The sequence below is a fragment of the Camelus dromedarius genome, chromosome 16, assembly GCF_036321535.1.
Source record: "Camelus dromedarius isolate mCamDro1 chromosome 16, mCamDro1.pat, whole genome shotgun sequence".
Taxonomy (NCBI): domain Eukaryota; kingdom Metazoa; phylum Chordata; class Mammalia; order Artiodactyla; family Camelidae; genus Camelus; species Camelus dromedarius.
Genome location: NC_087451.1, coordinates 13,767,012 through 13,787,991, shown reverse-complemented (window position 1 = coordinate 13,787,991; position 20,980 = coordinate 13,767,012). Strand labels below are relative to the sequence as shown.

Here is a 20,980-nt window from a genome sequence, read left to right as displayed (position 1 = left end):
AAAAAAAGGTACAGGATAAGCTTTTTTTGGAGGGGGGATAAACTTTAAAGCCATATAATTCAATAGAACACTGTAAGTCACTCCAAATCTACCATTTAGGCCATTAACACCTTGATTTGCATTTTCACTTGTGTAATACAAATATATACGCCATTTAACCATATATTAATTGCCATCATAAAAAAATTAAGACAATTATCTACACTATTTTAAAATAAGTGATAAGCTATCTATTTACCATATTAAGGTCTCTCCAGTCCAGTTCATAGGTGAAATCCTACCTTCAGCATAAATTGTTTTTATGCTGATGAACTATTTTATTGTTTTAACAGTTAAAGCAGAGGTCAAAGCACACATCTAACATATTGATAGCTACCAGCTGACCTTTAAAATACATACGTATATAAAATTTAATGGATAATACCTGCTATAGGAATCTTTCTTAAAAAGTCAATCAGGAACAGTTAAAATTTTTAAAAAACAACAAAAAAATCCCTCATTTCCAATCATTTCATTTTCACCTAACACAGAAAAATGTCAAGATCAGGTCTACTACTGAGTCTCTCCTGGGTTTCACTGGCTTGGATAATACTAAATTTTCCCTTATATTTACACAATCCACCTGGTTAGAAATTCTGCACTTACACTAAATAATTACTCTGTCCTTGCCTTTCCCTTAGGACAATGGCTTTTTACCTTGCTTTTTTTGGCCAATCACTATATGCTCTTTAATGTTGCGACCACAACAAGAAAAAGAGAAAAAAACAAAACAAACAAACAAACAAACAAAAAAACAAGGAAGGTAAAGAGGATAGCAGCACTATTTTCCCCTCTTCTTTAAAACCACTTCCTTGACTTTAATTCAGATTCTAGGTTACCTAAAGGAAGACAGTCATGTATTTCAGGTGTGGTGTCACAGAGGAATCATTAGTGTCTGGCTTCACGATGAGGTTGCCTATCCCTAGCTAACCAAAAATAGAACGAGTCATTGTCCTGCAATTACTGTTTCATAAAGTTTCTTGAATTCATTACCCACTTTCACTCTTAAGTATCTGTCCTGGTTTCTCCTGACCACAAATAATCTATTCTTAGTGCATCCTCACAAGCTCTAACCCAACAATAGTTTGTATTTACTAAAAATCATTGCTCCTTTAGTTTTACTTTTTTACTTCTTCATCCTCACAGCTCTTTGTAATATCTATCATCTTTGATAAATTAGTTAAATATTTAATTAGGAGTTGAAAGCAAACCATAAATATTAAAATTTTAACAAATGCTGAATACCTAATCCTCCAGTATCCGGATATGCTACATTTTAAAATCTTTTTTAAGACTCAGTTAAAAACCTTATCAGTCTCTAGCCTATTTAGATTGGTTTGAATTAGGAGGGTAAACCATGTTCCAGAAATATTGTACCAATTTGACAGTATGTATCAAGAACTTTATAAAAGGTTTTTATCCTTTGAACCAGTAGTTTTACTTTCAAAGGCCTGAAAAAAATTTCAATGCAAAGATTTACACATTATTCATATCCTTAGAGTATTATTCATAGCAAAAACTAGAATCACCTCTATGTCCAACAAAGGAATAATGATTACATTATGGAATGTCACACAACAAAGTACTACATGGCCATTAAAGCTGTTTTAAATGACTAGAGAAAATGTTCTCAATATTACATTTAGTGAAAAAAAAAAGCAAGATATAAAATGTTACAGAAGACAATACATCTCAATCCTGCACCTGTGTGTCTCTATGATGCAACTACACCAAATGCTGCTACATCCTTAGTTACCTCTGGAAAGTAGGATAAAGGATCATTTGTTTTGCAGTTATTTGGTGGGGGGTGGGGGCGGTAATTAGGTTTATTTATTTTCCTGGAGGTACCGGGGATTGAACCCAGGACTTTGTGCATGCTAGGCAGGCACTTTACCACTGAGGCTACACCCTACCCCCATGCAGTTATTTTTAAAGATTATTTTACAAGGAGTATACATCTTGGCTCTATTAATTCCTTTTTAAAAAACTTTAAAAATTGTAATTTTACAAAGATGTTTCTAAAATAAAATCTGTATCCTGTCTATGTGCTATCCTATAATTCTAATGACACTGAGAAGTATTTTGGCTACATAGCATACCACTTTCCTAAATATTCCACCAGTTTACTTATTTGAGATTTTCTCAAATAAACCTACATCAGCACTGTACCCAAGTATTCAAACCCACTGAACTACCACATAAGCCTTTTGAATGTGGCTACAACACACCACATAAAAGAGGAGGCTACTTCCTCACATACAAGCTTGATTTCATTTTACAAACTCAACTCAATATAGCCAGTTTAATAAGGCGAGAGGTTTCAACTTCTGTTACAAAAAACAATAAATCTTTGTAACTGATTGTAAACATTGTAACTAGACTTAACATCTAGGAGCCAACAAGATTCTAAGACTACTTGAAATAAAGATCACACAGTGTTTCCTCGGTGTATTACTTATGGACCCTAAGAACAAAGACCAAACCAAACGTTAACTTCAGGGACACAATGCCATCAATCTACCAATGGACCAGTGCAGAGCACAATCTTCTGCTACAGGCATCTTCCCTCTCTATTCCCCAACAGGTGTTTGCTCTGCATTCTTCCTTTAAGTAGAGTGTGGTAGCATGGTTCTGAAAGAAACTTGTCTCCCTAAACATGATGCATTCCTGACAAAATTTCACTAACCAGCATTCAATGGCTGTGTAGATGTTACAAAATAAAGCAGTAAAAGGTCCCACTTAATCCCTAATGATAAAAACCCTTCCACAGTAAAGAAAAACTGCATCCTTTCCTAAATAAAATGCTATTTTAAGATAGTTAAAGTAAGACTAAATTTTATTTGCCTGGGTCACAAGTCCACAACACAACAAAAGCAAAACTCAACCACCAGATCAGTCCAATCCCAACTTCTCTAGAGAAATAAGTACAATGATAAACCACAGTGCAAGAAAATGTTTTTCTACGGAAAGTTTTGGAAATTCATATCTTTGTACAGAGACACAACAGAGTCTTAAAACACCCCCAAAACTTGGGTATTTTAACATGCTATATGACAGATGTATCAACGCTACATTCACATCAAAGGTGATTATGTGAGCATGAAGAGAGGATCAGTGTCTTTTATGTCCAAACACACAGAATTTTTTTTTAAACTTCAAAAGCACCCTGGAACAATAAACATAAAAGGTTGATACCAAACTATGTGCTCTAGAAAAGTGTTTGCGTTGAAGGGGGAGAGAAGAAAGAAAACATCAACAAATGAACTGATATTAGTTTTCAAATTAAAAAGTTCATCATTTAATCTGATTAGAGTGCTATTCTTTTTTTTAAACCACATAAATACAAGTCCATTACACTTTTAATGCAATAAGTGCAGAAATCATGACCAAGGCATACAAGTACACTTTCCAATATATCAACACAAATTTCATTTCCCTTACGTGAGGCCAAATCATTTTACCTTTTTTCATGAGAAAAAAACGCACTTGGGTAATCATAGATGTTTTCACTTAAAAAGTTCTGACACATTAAGTCATTCAATAGCTCTTCTAATCCTTTAAAAATACTGCACCTCAATCAAGTCTTAATTGAGACTGGCAAACAGAAAGGCATAGAGTGACATCTCCACAATGACTTGCATTTTATATAAAATTTTTAAAAGTTCAGTAGATATTTGCAAACCAGAAATTCAGGAACAAAACAGGTCAACTGCCTTTGAAAAGGAAAAAAGCCAAAGGAGGTAAAATGAAGAGACAATTACACCTTATCAAAAAACAGGCAAATGTATAGTCCAAAGCTTCAGCATCATCAAAATGTAGATTTCAAGACATTCAGAAAAGGTTCATTTCATTTCTTAAGAAATTGTGGCAAGCAACTGCACTCATTTCCTGTTCAGATTCAATTCAAATTTCTGCCATTTCCTTTCAAAGGAAATAGTACAGCAACACAGGGTAGAGGGTCTGTAATGCTATATACTACCACCAACTTTGAAAAGAAAACCTACTCAGAACTGGGTTTTGACACTCAAGATGAACAATCAGCTTTTTATAATGCTCTAACACATGCAATAATTTTGCTTCCTTAAAAAAGGGGGAAAAGGCTACCTATAAAGAATAACATACCAAGAAAGCCCATTTTGAAGAGTCATGGCCTAGCAACACATTCATTTCGAAGAGTTTTAATGTAAGGATATGAGACTATTTATAACGAAATCAAATCATTTCAATGGAATCTTTACCATGCACGAGCATGTCACTCGGCCCCCTTAATTATGCTTATGGAGTGAGAGCTGTAGTATTAAGATAGAAAATATACAGGTAGCAGTGCAGCTGCGACATTTCCAGATAATTAAGCCTCCCCGAGGGTGGGTGGTTTCTGTAAGGGATAGGCCCTAAACGCCCAAGATCCTTCAACCCCTCTCCGAGGCGTGTGCTTTGGCAAAAGCACCGTCTCCTATAGGAAAGGGTAAAGGAAGAGGGTTGAAAGGAGGAGGAAAATCTGGGGAGAGGGGTTCAAAGTGCGCATGGAGCGCTAGCTTAAGGGCCCGCAGAGGTTACGGAGCGACCCACTGCAAAGGCGAGTTTGTAGGGCCTGCCGGAGAGAAGGCCTCGCCTAGGAGTTGCAACACACTCTTTCTCCAGTGCGCAGCGCTGGGCCTGGGGGAGGGGGAGGAGGGGAAACAGCTGCCAGGAGAGCTGCGAGCCCGGCCCGGCCCGGCCCGCTCACCGTGAGGGTGTCGTCTATGTAGAGGGGAATCTGCCTCCTCTCGAAGGGAAACTCCTCCTCCCCGTCCCTGCACACTGCCACCAGTCGCGCCATCGTCCCCGACGCTGCCGTTGCCACCGTCACCACCTCCTCCCAGCTGCTGCTGCCGCCGCCGCCGCTGCTCCTGCCGCTGCCGCCTCCTCCCAGCTCCTGCCTGCAACAGCCAAACCCCGCGAGCGTAAGCACCCGCCGCCGCGCAGCACATTCGCCACGGGGGGGGAGAGAGAGGAGCAGGAGGGGACCTGAGAGCCAGGCTGCGTTTCCCATCACCCGATTCCACACGCGCTCAGCCAATCAGCGCCGAGCAGCGCCGGGACCCGCCCCCTCGCGCCGCTCTCCCTCCCCACCCCCCACCCCGCCGGCCTCCAGTCAGGGTCCAAAGGAGAGGCGGAAGGGATCTGCCGGCCCCGGGGCTTCCCCAGCCGGTCAGCGGAGTCCCGGCTCTAGGACCCCACCCCTGGTCTCCGCTCAATGCCCGCAGCCCGCTGCCCGCCGCCTGGGAGCCCTCAGCCCCCAGCTGACCCCTTCTCCCTCTTTAAGGGCGCGCCCCGCCCAGTCGGTCCCCTAGGCTGCAGTTGCCCAGCACGACCCCGCCCCTGGGAGGGGTCGACCCCGCCTCGGCTCTGCGGAGTCCGTGGTGGGCTGCTCAGACCCATTTCTCACCCTTCTCTGAGGAGGCCTCCCGGTTCTGACCTTCACCGTTTTCGTGGTCGCCTCCCTGACCCCCACCTCGACTCCCCGTTACCGGCTGACGAGGCCCGCGTCAGGGCCGGCCTGGGCGGGAGCGCGGCTCCGAACGTCGTTTCCTCTCCAGGCTCAGTCAGCCGCTCGCGCCACGGGCAGTGGGGGAGGGAGGGCGGGGGAATGGGGAGGGTGGAGCAGGGAGGGGCTGAGAGTGCCGGGCGGGCGGGTGTGTGTTGCGGGGGGGGGGGTGCCTCCTCCTCTCGCGAGAACCCGGACCGCAGCTTCGCCTCTTTCGAACCCTACCAGAGGGGGTGGGGTGGGGTGCTCCCTTGCTTCCTTCAACACGTGACCTGCACCCTCCCCAGAGTCTAGCTACTCAGATAAGTCCTAAATAGGGATGCTAGGAGGAGTGAATAGGCCTAACCTCAGTCCCCCGCTGCGATGGCCTGCAAACCGCTTTCCCGAGGGCCGAAGGGAGCCGAGCCAAGCTGACTCAGGACCTACCCGAGTGTCGGAGCCCAGTGAGGACCTGGGTAAGTGGGGAGGAGCTGAGGGTTTCCAAGTCAGTGAGGGAAGGGGAGATGAGCATTTGGGGGCTGAGACAAACTCGGCTTGGTTTCAGGTCCTTGACGCGACTTTCCCTGACCCCCTGATGCACCAGGAGCCAGACGCACCACCGCTTCGCAAACAGACTCTAGTCGATACCCCGCCGAGGGGTCCAAAAATATTTTAAGTGCTGACAGTTTTTTGTTGTCATTGTTACATTAGTGACAAATAGCAGACTATGCGGAGAGTGGCTTGTGTATGCGTCCTGGAAACTTCTTGGGCTAGGTTAATATTAACTTAGAGACTCAGACAGGACACCGATTCCCTTGGGCAAATTACTGGTACTGGCCAAAGGCCCTTCCCTCTGACCGTGTCCTGAGAAGCGGAGCTGCTGTCAGGACAAATCCATATATTCTCTATGTGCCACCATGTACTCGGTTCCTACTTTGAAGGCTTTGGAGGCCTGCTTGTAAAGCCAAAATAATTGTTAGGAAGTATTTTGCCTTAAGAAAGTCTTGACGATTTTAAGGATCAATCTATTTGCTGCTCTTACAACTAATCCTGATGACAGATCTGTATTTCCTGGTAGAATAGGCTAGAACTGTGCTACTGACCTTTAAAAAGTATTTTGGTCATCACATGAAGTCTTAGAGATTCACAAGAACAAAAAACCCCATAGTGCATCCTTAGCCATGTTGACTTATGACACTGTGTGGTCACTGTTAGGATAGGTGACATAATAAACTGGAAGAACCATTGTTCAGTCCCAAAGGTGTGATTACCCAGTAAGTGTATCTTTGGCCATGTTAGGAGGGCAGAACAGTGGAATCCTTAGCTAAAATTCAGTAAATATGTGCACGCAGGTTCTGACAGGTTAGGCTGTCAGAATATAGCCAAAATCTGGACATTTTTAGAGAATTTTGTGTTTTTTTTATAAAAACACTTTTAAGAAAAAAACGAATACTATGGCTTTTAAGATCTGAAAGTACTCCTATAAACACTATATCAATGTACCTACTTTATACCTTTTAAACTCCTTTGGATTATGGTCAGTAAAGGACAATTGAAAATGACAGGCTCAATATATAGGTGCTAAATTTAATAACTTTAATTACTGAGTAAGCAGTACTAGCAAAGAAAGTATTCACCCTGGAGGGTTTTAATCTAAGTTAGAAAAGGCATTAAAACCCAGATATAAAATGTAACAAAGAATATATGTATGTATATGCAGGACATTGTGCTGTGTACCAGAAATTAACACATTGTAACTGACTATACTGCAATTGAAAAAAAAGTAACAAAATGAGTCTTCAACAGTGTCTTTCCATTGGAGATTACTTTCCCCATTTGTCTGATTACTTTCTCCATTTTGGATTTGTCTTTCAGGTCCACTGAGCTCACTGCTTAGTATCTTTGGACAATGTTTCACATACTATAGGTATTTAATAAGTCCTTATTGTAAGGTTGAAAAGGTAAATAATTTGCTTGATAAATCACCATTTCTCAAGGAGCTTGGGTGCTACAAATATGATAAAAATCAGTATTTGAGGGAAAATGCTTAGAAAATTATTTTATTGCAGAACAGTTGTTAGAAGTTTTAACTATGTATCTTCATTTTAGAGCCGGCACTCATTTATTTTTTCACTACTGGTCTGTCTTCAGCTATAACGCGTAGTGCTGCAGGAAATATTTTGTAACTATCTGCCTTTAGAGAGCTTACCTTTCATTGACAAAAACAAGTGATTGCATAAAAGCCAGTTGTTGCCTGTTTTTAAATTTTGATATTGGCATCATGAAGGGCAAGACTAAAGAATTTTAAAGGCCAAGAAAGAGCAGGCAATAAACAGCAGAGGACATTTTGCTGATACCTCATAAAGAACAGTTGATGTGATGGAGATGTGATAAATTATCAGCAGAATGCCGTTATTTTTCTTCTTTGGCAGGTCCCCAGTGTGTGAGAAGCCAGGCACAAAAGTCAGGCATGAATGAGATATGACTATTCTCCAAGCTACCTGGATTTAAAAATGAAGAATACTGATTTACTCCATATATTCTTATCTTCATAGACTATACATAAGTTCCTAGGGAACAAAGTATGTTTTTGTATAATTTTATACCGCATATTGGATGGTAGATGCTCAATAAAAATAAAACATTGTCATCTTCTGAACACAAAAGTATTGATAGACATCCCCAGTTTATAATTGTTTAAAATTAAAGTCATGGGAATGAGTCACTTTCTGAGGGTCATAGCCAGGATAAGGTCCTAGTGTATAGTCTTCCTTTCTTTTCTTCCTCCCTCCCTTCCCTTTCTGTCCTCAAAAATGGATAGTTGAAAAGAAAATTAGTTAATCAGAATACCTACTGTTGTTTTAACTATAATTTAACTATAATAACCACGTTGTTATATGTGGCAATAAAATCGGCAGCAGAATGTTATTTAAATTACCACAAATCTGAGTATCTGTGAATTGGGTTTTCTTTTTTACAAACTGACAGTGGGAAGTTCTGTTGTATCTGTCAAAAATAGAGACACATTTTCCCCATGGAAAATTTTTTAAAGGAAAAATAATGTCCACAAGTTAAATATAAGCCACTTGAGGGCAGGGTCTTACTTTCTGTTGTTTGTTTCCCCAGCACCCCTGTATCTGGCACATTGGAGCACAATAAATCTTTACTGAATGATTTCTTTCTCTTTTGTAAACTAGAATCAAGTCAGAATGGTCTTTTTTTTTTTTTTTTTTTTTTTTACTAATTTTTCTGTTTGTATGAATGCTATTCATTAGCTTTCTCTTACATGACTTTCATAATTGGAGGTGGAGAAAACAGCACATTTTGTTCTTACAGTTATTTACAGAGACATAAACTTACTGAAAGGTACCTAAGACCTCAGACAAGAAGCAATAGACCAATTAGAAAAAATGCTCATTAAATCATCAAATACTTCATATTACTTTCTTTTCTCTTTAATGAGAACAGTATGGCTAGAGCCTCTCAGCGCTCCTATTAATGCTTTGAACAGGTAAGTTGTGGGCTATTAGCACTGGGGCATAGTAAGCAGGAAAACCAATCACATTTCCTAGTCATGCTTAATTTACATACTGTAATCTTATTAAATTTCGAACATCTTTTTAATTGAAAATAAAGTCTAATCTGATTTTTGTTTTTATAGTTATATAACTATTCAGCATACTCTTTTTAGGGGGAATTTCCTTTCAATAATAGATTACCTCCAAATATAATTGATTGTAGTTAGTAAGGATAAAATGCCACATAAATACTAAATTAGCCATCATCTATGTAACAAGTTAAAGTAAACTAATTAGTATAATAGTCATGTTTAACAAATCAGGGAATAAAACAAATTTTGAACTAATTTGGGGCAACTACTTAAAACTAACAGCAAATTTATAATTGACTGTTAGAGGAGGTCCTCCTACATGACACAGATAATCCAGATTGTTTACCAAATATGAAATTAACCTGAACACTGACCCCTGCCTATTTCTGCAATAATCAGATTTTTACTTGAAAATAGAATAGGCAGATTTTAATTTTTTCTGCCCGTTTTAAACAGTATACAAGGAACATTAGAATTGGAAACTAAGAATTTGTAAGTTTTTTAAATCTTAGATTTTGAACAGCAGGTTCAAAGTTCTGCTTAGTTTTTAAATGACTCAAGTTCTCAGTAGGATGTCAAACCTTAACGTAGCCATAGTTTTATTAAGTTAGACTAAGTACTTGATGACATTCTCACTGTTTCTCTTTTCCCCCAGCCACCAAAACTCCTCATCCCATCCAGCTCCATCCCCCCTCCCCCCAAAAAAGCCATCTGTGGGGAAAACTTTCTTGACTCTTCTGTAAAGTTAGTTCTTGATTTGACTCTTGGCAACCTATGCTTCACGACTTAACGTAGTTTATAACAGTTGTTTAATGTGTTTTCCCCATTAGACTGCAAGCTGCAAGACATCAGGAAACTTTTGCATATCATCCCTAGCAGAGAGTAGGCTAAAAAAATGAATTATTTAGTCTCAAGGCAAAAAAAAAGTCTCATAATTAGTGTGTAAGCCACAACATACAATTCAGTCTATTCTTTGGAGCATTTAACTGTTTTCTGACTTTATAAGTATTTGATTTTAAACATGTGCTTTCTTATACTGAGGGTTTTTTTAAAAGATTAAAATTGAGCAGTAGTGTTGACAATCCCAAAGCTGAGGTATTTTACTGTAAATACTATAAAATACATTAAAAAATACAGAATGGTAATAGGTGACATAAGACAAAGTAAAAATCCTGTCTACCCTCCAATCTTCCAGTGGCACAAATGTAAACACAAGTTTCTTTAAAATACTGAAATTTATAAATATTCTAACAAGTCACGAGGCTTTGTTTCTTTATGGATTTGTTTCATATAGTGTTGAGATTCATTTAAAATATTAAGCATCACAACTGTTAGAGTAGGAATGAAACGTTTATAATACAATAAGTTAACATTTCATTGCCAAACGCCCATTTTCTTCATATTTTATATTTATTCTTCCTCATTAAAATAATATTGCTCAAAACATATCCAACCCCTATTGATCACCAATATTTTATAGTCTTATCTTGCAAGTGTAGCACATATATAATTAAGCAGTTGGTAAACATATAGAGATTGAGCACAAAAAAGGCCCACAAGTTACTGCTGTGTAACGTATCTACAGACAGGTTGATTAGGCCAGTTGTTACATTTGACAGCAAGAAAAAAATCAGCTGGTTTCTGTTCATTGCTGTGATTAAACAAAGAGTGGGTTTCTTTCCTTCAGGTTCAGAGACTAGAGATTCTGAATGCTTTTTATCTGTAGCAGGTGACTGGGTAAGTTTCCAAGAACATGGTACTGCTGCACCTTTAACTAGAAATTTGGCAAAACTCAAAATTATATCACCCAGTAATAAACTGCTAAGAAGGATCAGGCAAGAAGCAACTATCCAAATACAAAAGGCTAAATTGGCCATTCTTCGGGACGCCACTTCCACATTTACCTGAATGATGTAAAGAAAGATGAAGAGGACAATAGCTGTCAGTAGAATACGATATGCTGCTTTTATCCAGTCTTTGATATGTGATCTTTTTTTAAGCACATATGACCCTGTTTGAACACCAGCCATGTGTATCGCCACGTACCCCAACGTAGAGATTATTCCTTCTCGGTTCGCATTTAATAAACCAACCCTTGTGCCACTGCCATCAGTGCCATACAAAATCAACCTTTTCAGGGGAGTAAAGTCAAGGGCTAGCTGGTATAATACAGTAATGCTGACGGCCACAATCCAGGATTTATTTAGGGGGAAAATAATCAAGAGCAGTGATGTTATCAATTTCACAAATATTAGGGTAAAGAAAAAGTTCCAGTGAACTCCATACTCAGTTAAATGTTCCTGATAGTCTATGGATTTTATAATGACCAATCGTCCCATTCCTAGGAAGACTAATGGCCAAACAGAGTACAATGACCTTATAAGATAGTAAAATCTGGACCCTTTTGTATATTTCCTCCTAACCTCTGGACAAACCATTGCAGTCCCAAAAACAAAGCCTCCTACTCCAAAATCCATTGCTCCTGTCCCATAGAGCTCGGTTTTGGCAAATCTTCTAGGAAAAAGTGGGAAGTCCACAGCCAAAATGGCAACAGCAGTAAATGCACTGTTAATTACACGGAAACAGGAGATGGCTGGAATGTGTTCTGATTCTAGACTGACTTTCAAGAATTTCTCATGGATTTTCTTGATGGGCATTCTGGCATAGCAAGTTCTCCTGCAGTATATTTGATAGAACAGCCCTGCCCCAAAGATGATTACAGCCAGGTACTCAAGGAGGACAAATGAAGAGAAAATGGTCAAAGTGGTCACCACGGGAACTATTATGAAAGCAAAGTCAATGAAGAATGGAGTTCTCCAGGTATGTGAAGAACGTAAGTGCTGTGAGAGAATGATCAGAAGCCCTCTGCCCAGGATACAGAGTGCAGGCAAGCACAAGCCCTCGGTTACTTCAAGCACGCTCGTTCCATTGTGATTACTGACAAAAGCTTCCTTCATCTGCTTTTGAGACATTTTTTTCTTCTTCCTAGGTAAACAAGAGCAAAAGAATGCATTTGTGAAAAGCAATGTTTTTATGGAATTGGCATAAATATGTACCTGAGTTGACTTTACTTATTCCTAAGTTTCAGTGCAGAATATAGGACTTGAAATTCTCCTTCTGAGGATTTAAAAAAATGTTTTTTCACTTTATTACATGTTTGTTTGATTTTTTGGGGGGGGTAAGTTTTATTTATTTTTTTAATGGAGGTACTGGGGATTGAACCCCGGACCTCCTGCATGCTATGCACTCACAACCGAGCTATATCCTCCCCCTTTAAATTTTTTTTTAGTTTATTGCATTTGTTCATTCCAAGTATTGTTGGAATAAGTCTAACACTAACACATGAGGGTAAGGATATCACACAAGTAGTATGAAATGATCGGTTAAAAGCTTTAGCTATTCTAAGGCAGACTCACAAAAGAAAGTGAAATAGATAATGGAATCATAGTAGGACAGGAATTCCTGTTACAGAGCATTGTATATGACATGAAGATAATATAATGAAAATTGAATATACCTAACATGATTTAGAGTCAAGTCTCAAAAAGAAGGAGCGGGATAGGGAAAAACGTATTAGGTACACTTTGGAGTTGGGGGCCTTGGTTTCTGTTTAGAGCCTCTCCGAACCTGTTGCCTCTAGTACAAAATCTGAGCCCCAGGCTGCTCCTTACCTCATTTACAGGTTAAAATGTCGGTAGGTAGAATGGATGCTAATCGTAGAGCAGGGGCCCGAACGGTACATAAAAGTGTCAGTTGTTTTAAAGGGATATAAAACACGTCTCTGCTACATATGAATGTCTAAAAAGTGGCACAGAAGAACACATTTGCTGGCCAAAAGAGAACCATACGGAATAAAAGAACGCATGCATGCGTGGTGGCCTTTCTGGGCCCAGCAACAATACCTCCCGGGAATAAGCCGATTCAAATCGGTTGGCCTTTAAAAATAAAAGAGGCTTTTTCCTGACAGACACAAGCGCCGGCCGCGCGGGCCCTTACACCTCACGCGCTCCAGGTGGTCTTGGCGACCCCTCCGCACGGGGACGTTTAAGTGGGCCGGGCCGCGGGGATCCCACCGCACCCGCCGGCCGCGCGGAAGCCAGGCGCTTCAGCCTCCGGAGCGGCGCTTCCGGCTGGCGCCCGGAGGGCTGCGCTTCCGGGGCAGCTGACCCTACGTGTCCCCGCCCAGGAGGCTCCCCACGCGCGTCCTTCCCTGCCAGGGGCTTGCCCAAGTTGGGTCCTCTCGGGTCGCGGCCGTGGGCAGGTCGGTCAGAGGAGCCTGAGCGGAAAAGGCGGGTCCCGAACCTCACCACTGGCCCTCAGACCCCACGGCGAGGCCCTGTCAGTGGCTGGGTCCGGAGGCCTGGTTTCCCTACTGAGCGACCCACGGCCCCGTGAGGGCCCGGAGACCCAGAAATCCCCACTCTTGGTCCCCTTCCCCCATCTTACTCCAGGGTCTCAAGATACTTTGTCCGGGATCGAGCCCCCAACTCTGGATCCCGGCGTCCGGGGCGGGCCACGTGCGCCCCGCGCCGCGAGTGTGCGCCCCGCCCCAGGGGAGGAGCCGGCGGGCTCCTGGCCATGTGGTCAGGGCCGCAGCCGGCGGGTGTGCTCCGCAATTCTCGGCTTTCTCTCCTCCGGGGCTGGCCCACGCCCTTCCCTCCGCCCTCTTCTCCCGGGCTCTTCCCGCCGCCTCACCCGGCTCGCCCGTCTGCCTTTCCAGTCGGGCCCGGCGGGGGCCGCACGCTTGGCGGCTCAAGCCGTGGGACCGGTGAGTGCCACCTCCAGCCAGGTCCGAAGCCCTTCACGAGCACGAAGGAGCCGGAGAGGCCGGTGGGTCCCCGGAGCGCTAAGGAAGAAGAGGGAGCCTCTCCCTCCCCTTTCCGAAGCGCCGTTTCCCTTCCCTTTGCTTTTTTCTTTTTGACCCTCTCGTATCCCAGGAGTAGGTAGCCCAGCTTTTTGCCTTTTCCAGAACAAGGACCTTTCACGGTCACTCTCCACCTTTCCACTGTGCCGGCAGGGGGCGGCCCGAGGTGGGGGGAGATCCTGGCCCCAGCTCCTCCATTCTCCTTACCTAGTTACCCAGGAAGGGGCAGCTGGCCCGGGGAGGCAATAGGACAACCGCGCCCTTGGCTGGGGTCACGTCCACCTTCCCGGGAAGGACAAACCCTCCCCGTGCCAGCTGCTTCCGGAGCGGCATCCCAGCCCTGGGTCCGCCGCACACCGCGCCGGGACTAGGAGTGCCCGGTTCCCGCCGGTAATCTGGGGGCGAGGCCGGCAGGCCTCCCAGGACCCTTACCCTGCTCTTCTCGTCTGTCCTCTCACTGTCCTCTGAGCACAGAAAGAACCTGAGGCTGGGGGGAAGGGGTCGGAGGGGAATGGGAGGAAGGGTGGGAGGAACTGATGATCAGGTTGCTGCTTGCCTTGCCTTGGCTAGGTGTTTCATCTATTCATTACTGTCTCCCTCCAGCCCACAGTAGTTATACCCTTCACACCCTTTCCAGAAATTCTTGGCTTGTAACCGCGAAGCCGACAGGGAGCAAGAGCTAGGAGACTGGAGAAAACTGCTCTAATGAGTTGATTCTGGCTGGAAGTGGACCCTGCATCGTAATAAACCAACATTTGCAAAGCGCTCTCAGAGGTACTGCCACCCCATTTGATCCTTAACTCAGCGCTGTGAGGTCTGGATATTGGTAGTCCTTTTTGCAAACGAAGAAACGGAATAAGGTTTAGAGAGCTCTTGTGAACTGTGTTTTAGGGCTTGTGGGCTTTGGATTCTAACCCCACAATCTGTTATGCTCCCCCTCTGGTCCTCTCTTTTAAATGAGTTTCCAGTTGAGGGAGCTTTGTTGGCCTTGAGTCTTGGGAACCTTTTACATGGCAGTCCCTTGTCCAGGGTGAATGTGTCCAACACAGTCCTGATTCCCTCCTCTGCCTGAATTGTCCTTTTTCCAGTTTCCATGAAAGTCCCTATCCCTGAGTTCTTTCAAAGGCTAGATGTATTCAGAGTCTCAAGAAAGTCTCTACCAAGGTCAGTCCATTACAGACATCCCTCGTCCTCAACCCTCCTTGCTGGGGAAGTGTGAGACCTGGGTAATTCTGAGTCTGAGAGTCACAGTTTTTCAGAGACAGGCCTAGGGCCTCACAGTACCCCCTGTCTGAAATCTTCACTTTGTTAAAATTGACACTGGACTGTTCCACCTGATTAGTGCCTCCGAATGGGTTATCCCTTCTTAGTGACAGTATCAACAATTTTCTCCCTCTGAGTGAGGATTCAGATTTGTACTTTGTCAGGTACTTTCAATCTATGACCTCACTGACCTTCACAACCTCTCCTTGTGAGGTAGCTTTTATTATCCCCATTTTCAAGATGAGGAATCAAGGTGGGCCAGGGAGGTGAGGTGGCTTACCAGCCAAGGACTGAGCTGTGATTCCCCTCCCACCCAGTAGTCTTCCTGGAACATCAGGAGTTGACTCCAGCCTCCCCGCCCCATGGACTACTGGCTACACTGATAGGATATTTCTGTCTACTGGAGAGGATGAGGCATGAGGCTTCTCTGTCTTCCACGGTCCTCATCCTCCATGGCACACTGACCCAGAAGATTTGCGGCCCCACCCCAAACCCCTGTAGTAAAAGTTGCCCTGAAGGAGCGCAGGGAGCCTCAGGAGCCGCTCGTAAAAGTTTTTCCTGCTCCCTAATTGGTTGAGGGCGGGATGGACTCTCCCTCTCTGCTGAGGCTCGCCCTGATCCTCATTTTGGTTCCTCCTGCCTGGTGGGAGGAGAGTGAGTGAGTCACCCTGGAGAAGCCCTCACCTGTGTGTGGCCTTGGTCTTCTCTCTCATGCCACAGGCTCTTGGGTGATTTGTCTCAGAGATTCCTTGAGAACTGAGCCCTTTGCTGGACCCATGCCCGAGCCTGTGCCCCCATGACCAGGTGGATAGCAGCTCCTGGTGCCTGCAACCCAGAACCCTGGCTGACCACATTGAAGCAGGATGCTCCAGCAGGTAAAGTCTGCCCACCCTTAGACAACCCAGGCCCTCAAGCACCTGAAGCACCTCTGCATCTTTCACTTGCCCAGATGAAGCTTCCGCTACCCTAACCTGGAAGGAAGGGAAAGACCCTTTAAAGATCTTTCTTTGTCTTTTCACACAGTCACTCCAATGCCTTTCATCTGTCACCAGGAAGCTCTTCCTGATACCTAATTTGAATCTCTCCTATTGTGGTTTTTAGCTCCTCTTCCTGGGATGTGTAAGGGCATCCTAAGGGCATTTTGGTGACCTTACAGGTCTGAACTAGTGAGGGAGTCCTGAGAGATGTCCCTTGCAGCCTGAGTTTTTAAAGCAAGTGGAAGTCTGGGGCTTCCAAGAGGAGATGTTCCTTGAAGCTGAGCCTTAAAGGACAAGTAGGAGTTAGGCAAGTAAAGAAGGAAAATAAGCAGTCCAGGCAAAGAGATCAGCCTGTGCAAAAATGTGGAAGATGACCTATGTGGAAATACGCAAGGATTCCACTGAATGGACCATGGGGTGCATGGGGGGTTGCTACTGGGACATGAAACCTGCCCTTACTTCAGACCTCTGCCCCTCTGGAAAGTCTCCTTTGGCCCCAGGCCTGCAGGATTCCAAATCACCCTCCACCGTGGAGCTGCATCTCATACCCATATCATCCTTCACATGCAGCTCTTGGCCCCGAGAGAAAGCCAGGAGATACTTGCTGAGTTTTTATTTATTGAGTGTTCCCACTGGCACCGAGGCAGATGTTTCAGATGATAACCTGCCCTCAAGGAGCTCACGGTCTAGGGGAGAAGGCAGGTAAGACAGGATGACTGAGTGTGAGGTCAGCCAGCCTCAAGGGAGCCACGGTAGACACTGCTGCGTGACCTTCTCCCCACCTTTTGGCTCGTGAAACAGGCTAGAGGCTGGAGAGAAGCAGACAGGACAGTTGTCTGCTCTGGGCTTTTTTATTATCCATTTTTAGTTTATTTCTTTTCTTATGAAAAAAGCAGTAATTTTCATCATAAGTGTTCTAGCAGCTGCTCCATGTTGAGCCCTGCTATGTAGTAGGCATTATATTAATCATTTTACATGTATAGCTTTGTTTAGTCCTTGAGAAAGATACAGCATTGTATGTGCAGTGCGGCTACATTCCCATTTCGGAGATAAGGCTCAGAGAAGTTAAGTGATTTATTCAAGGTCACGTTCATCATAAGCAATGTGGAAAATATAAATAAGCAAAAAGAACATTAAAATTACCCATAATTGTACTATCCAGAGATAACCAACGTTTTAGAGAATATCCTAGATCTTTTTCCCTAAGTGTGTATTTTTTAAACATTTAAAGGTATACTTTTTGTAACTGCTTTATTCTATAGTAAGAATGTACTATAATTTAAGCTACTGTTTGGACATTTGGGTTGTTTTCAATTTTCCTACAATTATAAATGTTTCTATGTACAGTGAACATTCTTATGGCCATTACACAGGATTATTTTCTAGAAGCAGAATTGCAGGTTGAAAGGACATATAGTTTTAAGGCCCTTGATATATTATTGTCTAATTAGAAGAGCTGCTTTTAATAGAATAATTAGTAATAGCTAACTTTTGGTGGCAAATACCAGATGCCTTTTCTAAATACCTTGTGTGCTTATCAGTATCTATGAGGTAGGTCCTACCTCCACTCCCATTTTACAGATGAGGAAAATTGAGGCACAAAGAGATTAGGAAACTTACATAAGATTACACGACTAGGAAGTGGTAGAATCAAGATTCTAACCCTGACAATCTAGCTTTCAGTTCTGGGTCAAGGGCCATTATATTCAGCTGCCTCTCTGGTTGGATCAGAGCTGTTCATAAATTATGGCTGGGTTTGTGGCTGATTTCCTTTTTACCCCTAGGACGGAGGGATTTGCCTGGACCCAGCCATGCTCAGCATGGAGGTCAAGAGCCTGCCTTGTGCGTTATGGTGGGCCCAAGTTCAAAGAAGAGGCAATACCTTTGGAAAGAAACTTACTGGGCCTCTCAGATGACACTTGCCACTTTAGCTGGAGGGGTTTGAACTTTAAGGTTCACTTGTCTCACGGAAACCCACACATGTTATATCACAGACCCCTTCCAGATTTCAAAAGCAGATTTCAGCCAGGTTATTCCTGTGTTCTCCTACTCCTCACACCATCTTCCCTGCAGCCCCCAGGGAGGGAAAATGAGAAATGGGACCATGGGAGGAAAATGGGGAGAGGAAACGTGAAAAATTTTGGCACTGAGGATGGGCAAGGGGGAAAGGGCCTTTCCCCTTGGTGCTCGTTCTTGACCTCATCTGACTTCTGAGCCAGGCTTTCTCTCAAGTAGACCAGGGCAGCAGGAGCTAATTAATCAGCTAGACTAAATTTAAGCCCCAAGAGGCAGATGATGAAGGCATGGGGCTACCTCACAGCTGATTTTTCATCTCAGGCTGAATAGTCTCTTTCAAAAGAGGTCCAAATCATTGTTCTTTTCCTTTGTAATACTCCTGCAGCAGCCCCCTGCCTTGGGCCCCAGTAAGGCTGGTAGCTGGCCAGGCTGGAGGTAGGAACTCATGGCAGAGGAGAGACAATAGCGTTTATTCATTTGCTGAGTACCTGCCGTGTGCCAGGCACTAACTGCTTTGTGTATCTCTCCTTATTTTTCTTCCTAACAGCCCTATGAGTTGGTTTTATTTTCCTTTATTTATAAATTAAGAAACTGTGGCTCAGAGAGGTTAAGTAACTTACCCAAGCTCATAGGTCTAGAAAGGGGCAGAGCTGAAATTTGAACATCCAGACTATGATACTAGAGGCCTGTTCTCGTTCTACTCTACAGGCCCCACCCTTTCATAGCTGCCAGCTGGCCCGAGTCTCAGCTCTCCTGGTCCTGTTATTCCCTCCTAGGTTAATGGCCACAGTTCAGGCTCTGATGCCCAAGGCAGGGAATCCCTCAGAGAAGACCTGCAGGAGTTCCTTGGTGGGGAGGTCCCGCTGCACCAGCTGGATGACCTCACCAAGGTGAATCCTGTGACGCTGGAGACAGGTACGGACACCCCCTCCTCGAGTGTGTGGTCTCCAAGAGCGTGGAGGTGTGATGAGGGTATTCAACACCGCTGCCCCTGGCCAGGCGGAGGCAGGCAGGACTCCTGACCTGGAGCCAGAGGGGCAGACCTCTGCCTGGCAGCTGCCCCCAGGCTCCTTAGCAGAGGCTTTGCTCCAGAGGTGGGGCTCATCTTAATTAGATCTTGTGGCACCTGGCTAATTGCAGAAGGAGCACTGTTGGGCGGATGTTTGTCTGAATGTGCAGTTATGTCTCCGTTTGAGCCAGAGTCTGCTAAAGGCACCTCTGCCTCAGTCCTGAGGTGTCTGCAGGCCCGGTACACAGCTGACACGTTCTACACCAATGCTGGCTGCACCCTGGTGGCTCTGAACCCCTTCAAGCCCGTCCCTCAGCTCTACTCGCCAGAGCTGATGAGAGAGTACCACGCTGCTCCTCAGCCCCAGGTAAGACACAGCCGCTTCCCGTGGCCTCAGGGCTCCCCCTCCTCCTGTAGGCCACCCTGGAGCTTCCTAGTCCTTATCCATGTATTCACCGGCCATGCAGTCATGCACAGTTGGCTGGTGCCATGGCCCTGCCCACCAGGAGCTCACAGAATTTTGGATGCATAACAGTAGGTGCATAGTGGAAGATAAAGAAATACTTGTTCAGCTGATTTTGGAACCTAAAATAGGGACATAGGACAGATGATTTTTTTTTCTTGTTTGTCAACTTATTAAAAGGAAAGGACTTACAAGGGGACATTTGTGTATTTACCAAACCACTTTTTTAGAAAAGAATAAAATTACATGAAATAAGGATTTCCCTAGAAAATTCACATGTTCATCCCCACTGACAGGAATGAGGAATAACTTCTTATGGGGGTGGCTACGGGACTGGTGCAGCCAGGGAATGGACTAGCTGATGTTAAAAAACATGGAGAAGCAAGGCGGGAGGAGGGTTCACAAAGCTTCTTCACCAGGGGTGAGATAATTACTCTGGAAGCTGGGGGAGTTGGGTTCAGGAAGGTGAGACAGGAGACAGGGAGAACGGTTGGAGGCTTTGTAACAGTCCAGGTGAGAGGTGGATGGGGCGAGGGCAGGGGGAGAGAGGGAAGGTTCTGACACCACCCAGAATGATGCTTTCTCCCTTCAAGAAGCCGTGGGTAAGTGTTCAGTCCTGGCTGGGGGGTGCTGGGCTGGCTTGGCTTTGTGCAGGTGGCCTGGCTCTTGCATGGTTAGTGTTTGAGTGGGAGCCAGGGGAGATCTGAGAGCCCATAGATTACTGACTGTCTGTCTCCTCAAAGGTAAAGCCATGTCATGGTCCCCTCTGTTTCCTCAGGGCCCAGCACATTGAGGACAATTAATATTTGTTGATGGAAAGGAGAATGGAGACTTTGGAATTAAGTCACATGGATGCATTTTTTTGCTGAGTGGCCTTGATAAAGTTATTTAACCCTTCTGAAACTCAGATATAAAACAGGGTTAGCTATTCCAGTAATGCACGGACTTCTTAGGCAAAGTTCTTGTGAAGTACAATTACATAAAATAATAAATAGAATGAAACTATGAAGATGGGAGGATAAAGTGTTAATGTCATAGACTGGGCAAGGCCAGCACTGCTTCCAGACTGAGAGAAGATGAATGGATAAAACCACCATGGGGATCCCACAGTTGGGCCTCACATTGTTACTTGCAGGAAATTTTTCTAGAGGAAGCCTTCTGGGACTACTGTTGGCAACCTCCCCATCTCAGCCGTCATTAGATCAATCACTCCTTGAAGACAGGTGTTCTCTC

General features: G+C 44.1%; 3 protein-coding genes across 20 annotated transcripts in view; 1 reads left to right on the top strand and 2 right to left on the bottom strand.

The window, feature by feature from the left end:
* GGNBP2 (gametogenetin binding protein 2) overlaps nucleotides 1-5,634 on the bottom strand; it is a 30,030-nt gene extending 24,396 nt beyond the window's left edge. For 2 of the 5 annotated variants that reach the window (XM_064495013.1, XM_064495014.1), the window contains exons 1-2: nucleotides 5,468-5,633; nucleotides 4,766-4,958 (exon numbers count right to left, since the gene is read on the bottom strand). In XM_064495013.1, the coding sequence (XP_064351083.1) occupies nucleotides 4,766-4,858 (93 nt within the window). In that variant the 5' untranslated portion in view covers nucleotides 4,859-4,958; nucleotides 5,468-5,633. Of the gene's footprint in view, nucleotides 1-4,765; nucleotides 4,959-5,467 lie in introns of all 5 variants that reach the window. The other 3 variants (XM_031467982.2, XM_064495015.1, XM_031467984.2) reach the window with 3 other exon arrangements.
* Nucleotides 5,635-5,763: 129 nt separating this feature from the next.
* The window catches only part of MYO19 (myosin XIX), a 39,808-nt gene continuing 24,591 nt past the window's right edge, over nucleotides 5,764-20,980 (top strand). For 2 of the 12 annotated variants that reach the window (XM_064495005.1, XM_031467969.2), the window contains exons 1-5: nucleotides 13,708-13,985; nucleotides 14,657-14,793; nucleotides 16,003-16,157; nucleotides 19,052-19,190; nucleotides 19,503-19,651. In XM_064495005.1, the coding sequence (XP_064351075.1) occupies nucleotides 16,146-16,157; nucleotides 19,052-19,190; nucleotides 19,503-19,651 (300 nt within the window). In that variant the 5' untranslated portion in view covers nucleotides 13,708-13,985; nucleotides 14,657-14,793; nucleotides 16,003-16,145. Of the gene's footprint in view, nucleotides 6,022-13,705; nucleotides 13,986-14,344; nucleotides 14,410-14,622; nucleotides 14,794-16,002; nucleotides 16,158-19,051; nucleotides 19,191-19,502; nucleotides 19,652-20,980 lie in introns of those variants that run through there. The other 10 variants (XM_064495006.1, XM_031467968.2, XM_064495003.1 and 7 more) reach the window with 9 other exon arrangements.
* On the bottom strand, nucleotides 8,895-14,302 carry PIGW (phosphatidylinositol glycan anchor biosynthesis class W). 3 transcript variants are annotated; one of them, XM_064495011.1, is made up of 2 exons: nucleotides 14,231-14,302; nucleotides 8,895-12,144 (listed from the first exon to the last, which is right to left on the bottom strand). In XM_064495011.1, the coding sequence occupies exon 2, from the start codon at nucleotides 12,125-12,127 to the stop codon at nucleotides 10,619-10,621; it is 1,509 nt and encodes a 502-aa protein (XP_064351081.1). In that variant the 5' UTR covers nucleotides 12,128-12,144; nucleotides 14,231-14,302; the 3' UTR covers nucleotides 8,895-10,618. The 3 variants fall into 3 exon arrangements, with proteins under 3 accessions (XP_064351081.1, XP_031323846.2, XP_010988772.1); XM_031467986.2 differs by lacking the exon at nucleotides 14,231-14,302 and adding an exon at nucleotides 13,602-13,690 and having other exon boundaries at nucleotides 8,895-12,140; XM_010990470.3 differs by lacking the exon at nucleotides 14,231-14,302 and adding an exon at nucleotides 12,827-13,279 and having other exon boundaries at nucleotides 8,895-12,140.